The sequence below is a fragment of the Neolamprologus multifasciatus genome, chromosome 3 (assembly GCF_963576455.1).
Source record: "Neolamprologus multifasciatus chromosome 3, fNeoMul1.2, whole genome shotgun sequence".
Taxonomy (NCBI): Eukaryota; Metazoa; Chordata; class Actinopteri; order Cichliformes; family Cichlidae; genus Neolamprologus; species Neolamprologus multifasciatus.
This window is the reverse complement of record NC_140441.1, coordinates 23,120,686-23,137,153: the sequence shown is the minus strand read 5'-3', so window position 1 is coordinate 23,137,153 and position 16,468 is coordinate 23,120,686. Positions and strand designations below refer to the sequence as shown.

Here is a 16,468-nt window from a genome sequence, read left to right as displayed (position 1 = left end):
GTGGACACATGTGTGACTGCTGTGATTAAAGCATCTTTCTTTCAGCTTAACGAGTGAACCGTCAGCTCGTTCAAACACACGTTAAAGTCCGTTTGGCTCGACACCACCGAACAGAGGCAGCAATATAACTTAGCTAACTTTAACAGTGCAGTGAATCCTGCTTGTGCTGTGATATTCAGGATTGCAAACCGAGCAGCATCACTGACTTTCAGCTTGTTGTGTTTGTGGATATATGACTGACTTTAATTATCCATAAAATCATCACATTCTCTGTAAGATTAAGGTCAACTATTGAACGGCGTATATTTTAAAGTAAAGGCTTTAAAACCAAGTTAGTACAAACATCGCTAATGTCACATAACTTTCCCGACATGTGGCCAACAGTAATGTTTTAATGTTCTTCATTATAAAAACATTCGCGCATAAATAAGTGGCATAATATTCAGTACTTACTTCTGAAAGTTTACTCTTCGGCGGCTCCGCTTCCGCCGTTTATTTGGCAAAATTATCCACACCACCGCCGCGCTATGAAATCTGGGATATGTTGGGCCATGAAGGCTACACCGACCCATCCTTAAAATTCAGGGAAATTAAAGACGCATTTGAGGGCCGCATGTGTTTTGGAGTTTGCACGTGTTTTGGAGTTTGCACGTGTTTTGGAGTTTGCACGTGTTTTGGAGTTTGCACGTGTTTTGGAGTTTGCACGTGTTTTGGAGTTTGCACGTGTTTTGGAGTTTGCACGTGTTTTGGCAACAACAACAAACAAACAAAAACAAAAAAAAACTAACAAAGAAACTTAAAAAAAACAAACAAAAAACAGTTAAGCTGGAACCCTGGGGCTGTGCACTCTGTCAGCTGACTGTTAGCAGAGCTAGTGAAATCTCTGAAAACATCTGAGCACTTTTGCAAACATGTTCTATGTTGACAACCTGACCAGACATGTGAAGATTACGGCGCGACATTCGCGGCTAAAACACTATTAAAAGTGTAGTTGGTGACAGAAAAACGGGGTATTTTAAAACTTTACACCATCACCATTGCTGCCTGTGATCTGAAATGCATTCTGGGATACCTGGCTACCCCAAGTCCACACAAGCAATTGATTATCTAGGATCAACCTGTCTTGATTTACTTTGCACGGTAATAGGGATGCAACAATACCCATTTTTTCAAACCGATACGATACCGATCCTTGGATCTGAGTACTTGCCGATACCGAGTACAAAAACCGATACGTATACCACACACACACAGAAAAATACAATGAATTGGAAGACAGTTTTTTTTAGTCTCTGTCAATAAAAAAATCAAATATTAATAAAAAAAGACCACAAAAATTAAATTTCAAGTAAAAAATAAAACACTTCTCTTAAATTGTCCAGTGTCCACATTGTAAACAAACAAACAAACAAAATAACTCAAGTATTTTGGAGTCTCCAGCTTTCAGACATAACATTAATGAACCTATTGCAGAGTATCCACATTGTAAAAACAAATAAATAAATAACTGAACTCTTTGGGTCTCTTTCCCGCTTTCAGATTGAAAAAATAAACACTTCTGTTCAGAATAAAACAAATAAAACTTAGATTTCAGAATAAAATAAACACTTTTGTTAAATTATTGCACAATGTCCATATTATATCCAAACAAAATAACAGTGAACTATGTGGCACTGTCTACAGCTTTCAGATTTACATAACATTAATGAACCACCTATTGCAGAGTGTCCACATTTTAATCAAACAAAAAAACTTCAGTCAGCAAGCATTGGTCTGACCTCCAAACTAAACTGTTTTTGGAAAAGTGAGAGGTAGGTTCTTTTTGATGAAAAGAATCATCTCTGCATGATCAGCTGTGAGCCTGTTTCTGCTTTCATTCACAATGTGTGACACTGAGCTGAACAGCCTTTCACTATCTACACTTGTGCATGGTGCTGAAAGGTATCTGCCCACCACTTTAGCCAGGTTTGGGAACCGCACTTTATTAACCATCCAGTATTGTAGAGGTTTGTCTTCTCGTAAAATTGCGGCCTCTCCAAGATATGTCTCTAACTCTACACTAGAACCTACCGCAGCTCTGCCCACCGATGCTGATGCCTGCTCATCTGCAATTTCATCAAACATGCTGTCCAAACTAGTTGTGGGCTGGTCACTGTGTGCTTTTCTTGAAGGTGGTTCATTCAGATCATGATTCTCCTCTCCAGGCAACCTGAGCAGCTCAAGTTTTAGCATCTCCTTAGCATTTGCAGCAGTTGTGGTGCTGGAGAAAAAACGATTTTTATATCTAAAACAGAGAAAGAAAAAAGTTAGCTGACAATTGTTTTGCTTACCATTTTTTTGCAGTAACACAGTTACATACACAGTCATATTCACACATACAGTCAGAGACACACAGAGTTACATACACAGTCACATTCACATACAGTCAAACAGTTACACACACACAGGCACAACACTCACCTGGGATCGAGTAACGTGGCGATGCTATAGAGTGGGTTGTCCTCCACCTCAGAGAACCGCGTCCTGACAGATGCAGCCAAGGTTCCCTTCATTGCTTTGATCCCATGGTCCTCGTCAGTCTCCCTTGTTAGAAATCTGTGGAGCACAGTGACCGCTGGAATGACGTCTGCAGCCGTGGCATCTGAAGAGCTGACTTTTCGAGTTAACTCCTCGAATGGACCCAGAACAGATATCACCTTCTCCAGCAGTGTCCACTGGTGAGCCGTGAGCGCATCAGGGAGTCCATATTCAGACACAAATATTCCCAGAGCCCGTTTCTGCTCGATCAATGACTGTACCATATAAAAGGTGCTGTTCCAGCGGGTCTGAACGTCTTGCTGGAGCCGCTTCGCGGGCTGGTTGATCTGCAATTGAATGTCCTCCAGACGGGAGCTGGCCAGAGCAGAATGTTTAAAATGTCCAACTATTTTGCGGCCAACTGCCACCGCATCAGCAAAACTCTTCTGTGACAGAAGGCCCTCATGAACAACTAACTGGAGAGTGTGAGCAGTACAAGGCAGGCTGGGCAGCTCAGCATCACTCATGGCCTTTATCATATTTCTTGCGGTGTCCCGGAGCACTACGTGGATGGACGTCTTTGGTATATCCCAGGTTTGAAGCATGCTATTGAAAGCAGTTGCGATGGTTTGGCTGGTGTGCGAGCCCCTGAACGACTTTGCATGCAGTGTTACTTGATGACGAACAAACTCCTCATCAATCCACTGCGCCGTTAAACTGAGGAGCGACATCGGGGACACACTGCTTGTCCAAATGTCTGTAGTGAAGCTAAAGGCTGAAACCTCCTGCAAGAGGTTATGCACGTGTTTTTTTTACGTTTGTGACCCGTGGTAGGTCCCTATTTAAAATAGGACAGAGCCGTAGTCGCACAGTCAGTTAAAAAAAGAATTAAATTTTTAATACAAAATAAAAGTAACAGTGTAACAGCGGCACCTAAAATTAAAAACTTTACCTTATTAAAACCAATAAAACTGTATGATTGCCCGTGAGACGGGACAAGCGCTGCGGGGAACTGTTTAAGAACAAATCGACATAATACACTGGTTAATAAAGGACGGCAACTCACATCACCCCAAATGGGCAAAACTCTATAAAAAAAGACAAATCTTCAGTGCCGTCTTCACTCCGGCCCACCGCTGGGCATGCAAAAGCGGTGAGACAAAAAAAGGATTTGTTTTCCCTGCAGCGCCTTCACCGTCTGCGACAATATATAGGTATAAAAAAAGGGTTAAAATACTAAAAGAATCAATCTCTATGGTGCCTACTGATACAGAAAAATAAAACAAGAAACAAATAAAATCGACAGCCGCAACAGTCAAAATTACATCAGAATAAAACAAATTAAAACACACTGATGTGTCGGGTCCTGTGCCCGCAGTCAGAAATCCACTGGGCAAAGCAGCAGCTCGATACTCTGTAAATAAAAGGCAGGAGATGGCTTACACTGGACAGTAAAACACAGGAATATTCCTCAACTGTATTGTTTTTGTTACCTGTCCACAAGTTCACGTCACACCCTAATAAATGTGGGTCAGTGGCGGTGAAGTCCACTACACTGTTCTGACGGGAACGCAATGTTTCCCACCTACAAGGGTGCAAATAGCTGTAAACCTCGACCACAACAACCAAAGCTCAAGTGGTACATTGTTGTGTAACCTACCGTTCTGACAGAGTTTCATGGAAAGAAGTTAAAAACACAAACTTGCCCAACTGGGACCAAGCACTGGCAGCTTCAGGTTTGCTGAGGTATGCCTAATTGCCCACACCTGAGCTTATAAAAGGAGCAAAGACCAGCTCCGCCCACCAGGGGCGGTTCCCAGACTGAGGTCACACCTGTCACAATCTCCCCCCTGGTTTTTGAATTGGCGACCCGACAATGAAACATTAAAGCCACGGTCTGTAAAAAGCTGTAACTGAATGTACACTAGGTGGCCTGGCTTCAGTTGATTGGGGCAGATGGTGTGGATTGGAATGGTGGCCAGCTGTTGAGCGTGTCGTTCTTCTAACTGTACCACTTTCAGCTAATGGGGTGGGGACACTGCGCTGTGGAGTCAGGGTACCACGCTCAGTCCCTCTGGACTGCGGCCCCATTACTATAGCCAGGTCCTCTGGGGGTTGTTGGGGACAAGGTGCAGAATCGGTTTGTACACTTTGGGGGTCACCTCTTGGGGACTCTCTTCGTTGCCACACATAAAAGTCTCCCTCATCCTCAGACAGGGGTAACCGGTCAGGTGAACTTCTAGGGTTAGGAGTTTGCTGGAGCTCTGCCCTTATTTTCTCACAGATATCAGCAGGGATCGGCTTAATCAGTTGTCTGTTAACCTGTCTTTTCTGTTCTGGATCATGGAGTGGGGCCACTGTATACACAGGACCAGCGCCAGCAGGGGCACGGACAATACAATACGGTGTAGCGCCCCAAAAATCTTGGATTTTATTCCGGCCACGAATGCTATGATCTCTCAAATACACTAACTTATGCAATGGCAAGGGGTCAGAAGCTGGGGCAGGTTGGCGATCTGCACGCAGGGTCGCCGCTGCTTTGGTGCGGTTACTCACACCTTTATAAGCTACATCTAGACGTTTCTGATGCTCTTGGACCCAAGTGTGCACCGGGCCTTGGGTGGGTTCCTCCACTCTGCCTAACAGGAAGTCGATTGGGAGCTGGGGCTCTTGGCCAAACATAAGAAAATAGGGTGACTCACCCGTAGTTTGATGGATTGTGGTATTGTACGCAAAGGTGAGCTGCTGTAAATACATGGGCCAATGACGCTTTTGCTCAGGGGGCAGGGTTCTCAACAGATCATGCAGGGTCCGATTAAAACGCTCACACTGGCCATTACCTTGTGGGTGGTAAGGAGTGGTGCGAGTCTTTTCCACACCATATAACTGGCACAGCTGCTGAACTACTGCTCCTTCAAAACTCCTCCCCTGATCAGAGTGGATCCTAGAGGGGACACCAAAGCGATAAAACCACTCATAAACCAAAACACTGGCTACAGTAGTTGCCTTTTGATCCTTAGTACAAATGGCCTGAGTGAAGTTTGAAAACACATCAGTCAGAATCAATACATTTTCACGGCCATCAACGGAGGGTTCAAGGCATGAGAAATCAATTGCCAGAATCTGATTGGGCCTCGCAGCCATGAGGTGACCCATGGTTGTTTTAGGTTTCGGGTAAACTGCTTTAGCCTGTGCACAACGTTCACATTGCTGACAGTAATCCTGAACCTCTTTCAACATACCTGGCCAATAACACCTCTTGCGTATCAAGTCTGCAGTCCTGTCTATTCCCTGGTGACCATGGTCATTATGTAAGCCATGTAAAACCTCATTCTTTAGACTATGAGGGACCACTAATTGGCACACGGGTTCCCCCCCATCTGGCTGAAAAATCTGCCGATAAAGCACACCCTCCTTCTCTACCAGTTTCCTCCACTGGCGCAACATTTCCAGTACTGCTGCTGGCAAATCTCTCCTCTCCTGGTGAGTAGGGCCAGTTCCTTGGCGCCAAAACTTCAAAAAGCCACTAATTATGGGGTCATCCCTCTGCAAAGTAGCAAGGTCTGCAAGTGAATGAGAGGGTAAGACCGAAATCATAGATTGGATTACTTTCTGGGGTGGTAAAACTGGTTGGACTAAAGAGCCTGGAAGGGAAGTACCAGGAAGCAGTGTTTCCAAAGACACAGGTTGATCTGATGGCTGACACTGTCGAGACAAAGCATCTGCATTGCCATTTGTACGACCTGGACGATACTTAATTGAAAAATCAAAAGAAGAGAGCTGAGCGGCCCAGCGCTGTTCCAAAGCTCCGAGCTTTGCTGTAGTCAGATGGCTCAAGGGGTTGTTGTCGGTATAGACAACACACTTGTTACCCAGCAGATATTCTCTATATTTTTCAGTCATAGCCCATTTCAAGGCTAGGAATTCAAGTTTCATGGAGCTATAGTTGGACATGTTACGCTCCGTGGGCTTTAGTCCTCGACTAGCATAGGCTATAGGACGCACCTTGCCATCTGCTTGCGGTTGTGAAAGCACTGCCCCCAAACCCTAGTGACTGGCATCAACCTCCAAGATAAAAGGTTGCGAAAAATTAGCATAAGCCAACACGGGGGAATTCACCAACCGAGCCTTCAACTCTTGGAAGTTGTTTTCACACTGCTCAGTCCAAACTTCCTGCAATGCACTCTTGGAGGGGCGTTTGTGCTTAGTCCCAGCCAGTTCGGCCACCAGCTGGTGGAGCGGGGCAGCTAGGGATGCAAAACCTGGAACAAAGCGGCGATAGTAACTAGCAAACCCTAGGAATGACCTCAATTCAGCAACAGAGCTAGGAGTTTGCCAATTAGACACCGCAGATATTTTGTCTGGGTCCGTGGCTACCCCGTCCTTGGAGATCACATGCCCAAGGTACTTTACCTCTGTCTGCAAAAAACAACATTTTTCCAGCTTGGCCTTCAAATTTTGTACCCGCAAGGTCTCCAGTACAGTTCCTAGGCGCTGGATATGCTCATCTACTGTGGTAGAAAAGACAATCACATCATCCAGATACAACAACAAAGATTGGTGATTCTGGGAACCAAACATTCGCTCCATCAATCTCTGAAAGGTGCTTGGTGCATTACAGAGGCCAAACGGCATGCGGTTGAACTCAAATAGCCCAAAAGGAGTGCAGAAAGCAGTTTTCTTCTTATCTGGTTCAGCAACAGGGACTTGATTGTAGCCACTAGCCAATCAAATGTTAGAGAAGCTGCATGGCAGCGTTAACGCCCACTTAGTTTGATGGGTGAGGCTGACAGATAAAATTATTTCAAGGAGAGAGATGAAGGGGACAAAAGTGCCAAAATGAATTAAATAAATAAATTATTAAATAATTAATTAAAACTGTCAATAATTATTTAAATGTGTTATTAATTAATTAAATATGTCAATAATTAATTAATTGTGTCAATAATTAATTAATTACATGTGGTGTAAATATTTATGTAATTAATTATTTTCGATTTTAATTAATTATTGCCACATTTAAATAATTATTTAATGGTGTATTTAATTAATTCATTATGGCAGTCCTGGCGTTCAAGAATTTCAAACTTAACACGTAGCACTTGAAATTCTTATTGGTAAATTCTTTCTATATGTGAGTGAGTGAGTGAATAATCCAGCTGTTAGCACAGCAAGTTTACAACATAGGACACATATTCAACAGGTCAATATTGATAGATACTTTATTGATCCCACAAAGGAAATTGTTGTGTTAGAGCAGCATGATAAAAAGTGAAAGTAGTAAAGTCTACAATAAACAACAAAGTTTCACAATAAAATAAAAGTCCCAGCAGCTCCTGGTGTGGGGCCTTACACTATGAGACAGCGCAGGAATTTTTATATTTACAGTAAAAAAAATGAATAAAATAAAGTTTGTTAAAAACAGTAAAAGTAAGGCTCATATTGTGTAAGACAGAAATGCAAATTGCATTAATAAATAATATGTTTGGGATTTTATGAAGGGTTATTATAGAGCTTTATAGAAAATGGTAGGAATGATTTATTGAGGTGTTCTTTATGGCAGCGTGGTTGAATCAGTCTGAGGAGCTCTGTTGCCTCTGAAGTGTGGCCCCCCAGCAGACAACAGTGAAATAGACACACTTGTCACCACAGACTCGTAGAAAATCTCCTACATCTTGCTCCACACATTAAAGGATCTGATATTATTCAGAAGAATAACAGCTAATTGACAACTCTGGATTATATGTTCATAAATGTACAAATATGCAAATGTAAAGATGTAGAAATAAGTAAATAGTGGGATATTTGACTTTTAAAAGTATTTATACAATGTAAAATCTGAGAAACTGAAGTTGTTTACATGACATTGTGTGTTTATGTGTTGATGTTCAGTCTCACAGTTTAGATTTGTGCACACCTGGTTGTTTCCAGTCACTCTGCTGGTAGATTCTAAATATCAGTAAATTACCAGGTTTAATCTGTTTGTTTTTATTAAACTCTTTATTGTTGATTTTCAGTCAAATTGTCACTACGATGAAAAAAATGTGATTACCACTAACAAGAGCAATAAAACCAGGGCAGCTTCAATGATCATTTTATGTTTCTATAAGTCTATTTTTTATTTGAACAGCTCCTCCTAAGCCCACTGTGACCCTGCAGCCATCCCAGCCTCAGATATACAGCGGTACCAAAGTCACTGTCAGATGTGAGATTCAGGGACGTGAAGGAGCTCAGTGGATGTATGAATGGAGACGAGGCCAAGTAAACATACATCATACATCCAGTGAATTCAGAATCAGCAGAGTTACTGAGTCTGATGGTGGAGAATACAGCTCCCGGGGCAGAAGAAGTTCTGCCTGGACAGAGTGGAGCGACAGCACGCCATTGAGAGTATTAAGTAAGTTGGACATATTTCACACATTTTTATTTATACTGAACAATGTTTCATCAACTCAACCAAACACTTTGTCTTTCAGCAGCACTGTAGGTTTATTTAGTTGTTTAGGATGAAAAGTTTAAAATATTTAATAATCACTCAGTGAAACATCTGGAAAAGATTTTGTTAATTTGAAAGAATTCAGTCCAAATGTAATAATCCCAGTCTCTCCCATCTTGACCTCATGGCTGCACATGTGGAGTTTATTACTGCAAATCAGTTACTTCCTTTGTTTTTAGCATTTTTACATTAATTCCTCAACATTTCAGGTTTGATTACAATATAACCACATTTTATTAGAGACTGTTCTGCTACATTACAGGTTCCACTTAGATTCATTTCTGTAATTGTTGGATCAGTGGTTTAAGGTTCACTTCTTGGAAAATCAGTGAGAGCCACAATAACCTGTTTGTTATACAATAACTACAAGTGTGACACACTCCAATGTCCCAAATCAGCAACTGCACCAGTTTCACATGATGACCTCATCAGAACTTTTTCGTTTCTCACATGATTTCTTCCAGTCTTCTTAATCTGCTGTCAACTCCTGAAAAAAATCTGTAATTTTTGGAATCTGAACAAAAGATGATAACTGTGCAAAGTAAAGACCCGTACATTTTACTAAAAATGTTGTGTTACAGTTTGAAATTGTTGTGTTGTGACTTTGTTTTGATGTTTAAACTGTTTGTCTGTGAATCAGTTGTTTTGCAGTCACTCTACTCTTATGTTATAAACAGCAGAGTTTTTATGTTACTCTTCTCCTAACTGGATCATTCTTATTTGAACAGTTTCCATTAAGCCCACTGTGACCCTGCAGCCATCCTGGACTCAGATATACAGTGGTGAGACAGTCACTGTCAGATGTGATATTCAGAGAGGTGAAGGAGCTCAGTGGACGTATGAATGGAGACCAGACAAGTTAAACACACCTCCAACATCCAATGGATACAGAATCATCAGAGCTACTGAGTCTGACAGTGGAGGATACAGCTGCCGGGGCACAAGGGACTATTTCTTCACAGAGTGGAGTGAAACCATCAGATTGACTGTATCATGTAAGTTGGAGATGTTTCATCCATATTATTTGTTTTATCAAAATAAGTGAAAACACTTATTTTTTTTACAGCTTTGTAGCTGTTTCTTTTGTGCTGTTCAGTAAAATGTCTTGCTTTTATTCTTATAACAAAACACTGGAAATAGCAGTTTTTTATTCACCGTGAAGAGAACAAAACATATCAGAGTAATTTCTCTGCTGTACAGCTCTAATACATGAAGTGCAGAACAATTGCTTAATCTGGTTCCCATCTGTAAGAAAGGGCACTGGAGGGTGTGTTCCAGCTATAGGGGAATCACACCCCTCAGCCTCCCTGGGAAGGTCTATGCCAGGGTGCTGGAAAGGAGAGTCTGTCCGTTATTCGAACCTCAGATACAGAAGGAACAATGTGGAACACTGGAACAGCTCTTTATCCTCACAAGCATATTTGAGGGCGCATGGGAGTTTGCCCAACCAGTCTGTTACTAAATGGTGTATGTTATGTATGTATGTGTATGTTAAGGGAAGCATGTATAATGCAAACCGAATTGGTCCTAGCACTGAACCCTGTGGAACTCCATTATTAACCTCAGTGTGTGAAGAGGACTCTCCATTTACATGCACAAATTGGAGCCTATTAGATAGATATCACAAAGGGGATAGAAGATGCATGTAAAAAGAAAAATAATCTATATAAGAGATTCATAAAACAGAGGACAAAAGATGCTGAAATAAAGTACAAGTTATATAAAAATAGATTAGTAAATATTATAAGAACAAGTAAGAAAGAATATTACCACAAATTATTGGAGCAAAGTAGAAGTAACACACAAGAAACATGGAGGATATTAAATAGTATAATCAAAAAGGGCTCAAAAAATAAGAATTATCCAGATTATTTTAAAAAAGATAAAGATATTGTGCTTGATAAAACTAAAGACATTGCAAATGAATTTAATGATTTCTTTGTAAATGTTGGCTTTAATTTAGCAAAAGAAATTCCAGAGTCAAGAAATAATAACGACCTAAATAAACATATTACTCAGAATGTGTCCTCCATGTTTATTGGTGCTGTAACTCATAGAGAAATAATTAACATTGTGAAGACATTTAAAAATAAAAAGTCCACTGACTGTTTTGGTATTGACATGATATTAGTTAAAAGTATTATAGAATATATAGTGCAACCTTTCGCATACATTTGTAATCTGTCCTTTCAAACTGGTGTATTTCCCTCACAAATGAAAATAGCAAAAGTTATTCCAATCCATAAAAACGGAGAGAGAAGTCAGTTTACCAATTATAGGCCAATATCACTGCTCCCACAGTTCTCAAAAATTTTAGAAAAGTTATTTGTTAATAGACTTGATAAATATATTGAGAAGCATAATCTCCTAAGTGATAACCAATATGGCTTTAGAGTGAAAAGGTCCACTTCGATGACAGTGATGGAACTTGTAGAAGGGATATCAAATGCTATAGATAATAAGGAATATACTGTTGGTGTTTTTATAGACTTAAAAAAGGCGTTTGATACGATTGATCATTCTATATTAATGAATAAACTAGAGAGATATGGCATAAGAGGGTTAGCATACAAGTGGATGAAAAGTTACCTGGATGACAGATATCAATATGTCGAATTCAATAATGTAAAATCTAAGCAGTTGAAGGTAACTTGTGGTGTTCCTCAGGGCTCTGTGCTGGGCCCTAAATTATTTATATTATACATAAATGACATATGTAGCATTTCCAAACTGTTAAAATGTGTATTGTTTGCTGATGATACCACTCTGTATTGCTCAGGTAAAAACCTAGAACAGCTTCTGACTACAAGGAGTTAAATATATTAAAAAACTGGTTTGATGTAAATAAGTTATCATTAAATATAAAGAAAACAAAATTGATTATTTTTGGCACTAGACAAATGAAAAATGTATCTAAAATCAGGGTTAATGGAATTGAAATTGAAAGAGTGTACGAAAATAAATTTCTTGGAGTGATAATTGATGATAAGCTGAGTTGGAAGTCTCATATAAACCATGTGAAAACAAAAATGTCAAAAACCATTGCTATTCTCTATAAAACAAAGCATGTCCTGAACAAAAAATCATTATACACACTCTATTGTACTCTGTTGCTTCCATATATGACTTACTGTCTGGAGATATGGGGTAATGCATATAAAACGAACACTCTTCCTATTTTCAAGTTGCAAAAAAGAGCTATAAGAATTATAAACCAATCAAACTATATAGAACCAACTAACATTCTGTTTATTAATCTGAATACCCTGAAATTTTATGATTTAGTTGAATATAAAATGGCACAGATAATGTATAAAGCACAAAATAACTTGCTTTGCCCCAGTACTCAGAAGCTGTTGAAAGTCAGAGAGAGTCAATATGACTTAAGGGGAACAGATTTCTTTAAAAAAAACAAGATAAGGACAAATATAAAGCAGAGATGTGTTTCTGTTAGAGGAGTTAACCTGTGGAATAGTTATGACAGTGATTTAAAAAGGTGTAGTTCATTTTCCTTGTTTAAAAATATATTTAAAAATAGAGTATTAGAAAAATATATATATCAAGAATGAAAAGAGCATTGTTTGTTTGTTTGTTTGTTTGTTTGTTTTGTTTTTGCTTTGTTTGCCTTCTCTCACCCCAACCGGTCGCAGCAGATGGCCGCCCCTCCCTGAGCCTGGTTCTGCTGGAGGTTTCTTCCTGTTACAGTTTTTCTCCATTGGTTTGGCTCATTTCTTGAAACAGAAATTACATTCTCAAAACTCTAAGATCATTTGGCAAAACACTCTTACAGTTTAGCACAACACTATAGCTCACCTGCAAAAGCTCATATCTCTTCCAAAACTGTTCACTCAGGCTTCAATCTAAATCCCTTTCTCATTTAAACAGTCAGTGTCTCCAAAATGGCAAAGATCCTTCTCAATAGCTTTGGCTCATTTCTCGACACAGATCGGACATTCTCATCATTCTTGGTGCTTTTGTCAAAATAAACCTGGATGGTTGATCACAACAACATGGTCCACCTGCAAAAGCTCATATCTCCCCTAAAACAGTTCACTCATGTGTCAAAACTACATTTCTTTCTAATCTGAAGAGTCAGTGCCCCCAAAATGCATCGTCCCTTTGGCATTGTGTGAGTACTGCCATACAAAATGTTTAGATGTTTTGTCACTATGGCAGAGGACCAACAATATACAACAGAAAAGAGTAGCCTCCAAGGTTTGACATCACAGATTGCACTCACACTACCAAGGAAATGATAACCATTTTTTATTCACACGCAAAGAAAGTTTCATACATATGTGAAGAGAAAATGTACATTACAGTAGTAAATTGTATGAACACAAAATCAAAAAACAAGGACTTATTCAGTGGTCGCTGTACTCATTCTCCCGCTGCACAGTGACTGGAATACTTCTCTAAACTGTATGAATTATGTAATTCCATAGTTTACAGTAATTTGTTCAATATATTTCTTGTCATATTTAGTATCAAAACATTCCACTAGTCCTCTCCACCTGCTAGTATAGACCTACTACTGTAGGCAGATGCACACAAAATCTCTACAGGAAGTTATACATTTTTTGCCTCACGCACAGTGCCCTGTCCTATACAACATATAATTCCATTATAGATTACATAGAGTACATACCTGTTTTCCCTGCGAAAGGTTTGGATGATGGAGGAGACTGTAGAGCGAGGCACATTAGGCTGCACTCAACGACCTGCCTCTGCCATTGTGAGGCCATGGTTTATGACATGGTCTATAATTGTGGCCCGAATTTCATTCGGGACAGCACAGTGTCTTCGCGCTCCTCGGCCTCCTCTTCCCCCTATTCCTCCACCACGCATTCTCAGTCCTCCTCTTCTTCTTCTTCTTCCTCCTCTTCCTTGAGGAAGAACTTCCCCTTGTCCGTTTGCTTGGCCTTGTCTATCCATGTTCAGAGATCGGACTGGCTCTGGTCAAGCTCTATATATCTGTGTTTGGCAGCACATGAAACACACCTGTGTGTGACACCTAGTTTCACTTAACTGTCAATGACTGTCATCAATTTATCAAATATTCAAAGAAATTCATATATGGTATTCATGGTATTATGTTCTTGACCAATTTTGACAATTGACCAGACGGTTGTGCATGCGAGTACTTATACAATGAAATCATGCTGACATGTTTTGGAGGGAATGATCATTAGACTGAGAATCAACTAATCAGTTTAGATCTACAAGATCTATTCATTTGGAAAATGTGCTAAATGTGGGCTAACTGTATAACTGTAGGCTACTTGTACTTAATCATTTGCAAAGATGCACTGAGACAATTGAGACATGTACTGAGGCATTTGCCATTTGATAAAATGAATGAGAAATGCCATTCTGTTGTGAACATTTGCCAAGAGGTTTGGAGGTTTGTCCATGTTATTTTGAGAATGTAATTTCTGTTTCAAGAAATGAGCCAAATCAATGGAGAAAAACTGTAAAAGGGAGTTTTTCCTTCCCACTGTCGCCAAAGTGCTTGCTCATAGGGGGTCATATGATTGTTGGGCTTTTCTCTGTATCTATGAAGCGCCTTGAGGCGACATTTGTTGTGATTTGGCGCTATATAAATGAAATTGAATTGAATTGAATTTTATTATTTGCTTCGAGCCCTGTGTACAGGAGCTGCATGCTAAAAGATCTTTTGTTAAAAGGGTTGGCGTAATAAGCAAATGCTTCAGCCAATACCTTTTGATTAGCCTTGTCTCATGCTTTCTTGCTTTGTGGTAAATCTTTGTTCTGTCTTCACTGAGATATTTGAATGCTAATCAATAAAAACATATCACACACAAAACATATCACACACAGATATGATTAGAGATGGACCGATCCGATATTACATATCGGTATCGGTCCGATACTGATGCAAATTACTGGATCGGATATCGGTGAGAAATAAAAAATGTAATCCGATCCATTAAATATCAAAAAAGCACCTCACAAAACTTGCGACACGGCGTAACTCTGCTCATAACCGTAGCACCTAGCAGCAGTATGCATCACGTGATAGAGCAGCTGTGTGTATTTGTAGCCTTGCTAGCAAACCAGCATTTCATCTCCGAGGAAGTTATCCCAGAGAGAAGTAAAGCAAGTGTGTAAGTTCATCTCTGAATGTTTGTAAAGCGTTCCCACGTTAAGCTTAACAACCGAGATATGAGCGACTGCCTCTCTCTCTCTCTCCTGCTGCTACTTCAATCGTGAAACTGCTTAATGATCAGCTGATCGGTTTTTGTGTCGCAAGTCCGTCTCTCTTCTTTGTTTTTGGCCCACTTCTCACCAGAAAGAGGAAACCAGCGGCTGAACAACAGCAGCACTATTAAGCTTGATAAGCTGTTGTTAGAATTTATTTAATATTACTTTCTACACCAGGATCCTTTTCTAGCAGCTGACGGCTGGTAACTGTGCAGGGGCGGATCTAGCAAAGTGTAGCCAGGGGGGGCCGATAGGGCATGAACAGGCAAAAGGGGGGCACAAAGACATACTTTTCTTTCTTATTCTCATTTAAAATGTCTAGCTTTTAATAAATAATTATCTGACTCTTACACCCAAAGTTTTAATCTGATGTAAAATATATAGAAGTCCATTACTGTATATAGTAACTGTTAAGTCTAATATAGTAAGCTATACTACTTTTTCCTTCGGGAAGATACCATCCGTGCAGTCTGCAATTCTTTTGAAGAAGGATGTTGAATCTATTTAATTATTCTTGAAAAATAATTTATTTTTGTGCATTTTCCCCCCTGCATCAAATTAATTTTGATTACATCGATTAAGCATCATGAGGTGGAGGGTGGTTCCCTTTTTTTTTTTTGCTGGGAGTTTGCAACCCTATTAGTATAGTACTCATACCAGAATAGGGAGGATGGAGCAGGTTTAAGTTTATTAGATTGATCAGTATTGCTGAACTATGAAATATTTTGGGCGCAGTGTATTTTTTACATACAGGTTTAACAGAATAGCTTTAGTGTTGTTATTTATTTAAACTTGAGTATAAACTTATACAAAATGCAGCAAGATATTAAAAAAACGTTTTATTGATTAAAAAACACACTATATCGGATTCGTATCGGTATCGGCAGATATCCAAATTTATGATATCGGTATCGGACATAAAAAAGTGGTATCGTGCCATCTCTAGATATGATACAAACCACTGCAGCGCAGTACCTGTAATACCTACAGCATGTTCTAATCGCTCTAATAGGATATTATGGTCAACAGTATCGAACGCTGCACTAAGGTCTAGCAGGACAAGCACAGAGATGAGTGCACTGTCAGAGGCTATAAGAAGATCATTTGTAACCTTCACTAAAGCTGTTTCTGTGCTGTGATGAACTCTGAAACCTGACTGAAACTCTTCAAATAAGCCATTCCTCTGCAGATGATCTGTTAGTTGTTTGACAACTACTCTTTCAAGGATTT

At 39.8% G+C, this 16,468-nt stretch overlaps 1 protein-coding gene across 1 annotated transcript in view; it reads left to right on the top strand.

The window, feature by feature from the left end:
* The window catches only part of LOC146522062 (leukocyte immunoglobulin-like receptor subfamily A member 3), a 60,435-nt gene extending 49,806 nt beyond the window's left edge, over positions 1–10,629 (top strand). Inside the window, exons 10-11 of the mRNA XM_085149727.1 lie at positions 8,648–8,914; positions 9,742–10,629. Coding sequence (XP_085005853.1) covers positions 8,648–8,914; positions 9,742–10,058 — 584 coding nt within the window. The 3' untranslated portion in view covers positions 10,059–10,629. The remainder of the gene's footprint in view (positions 1–8,647; positions 8,915–9,741) is intronic.
* The last annotated feature ends 5,839 nt before the right edge of the window (positions 10,630–16,468 follow it).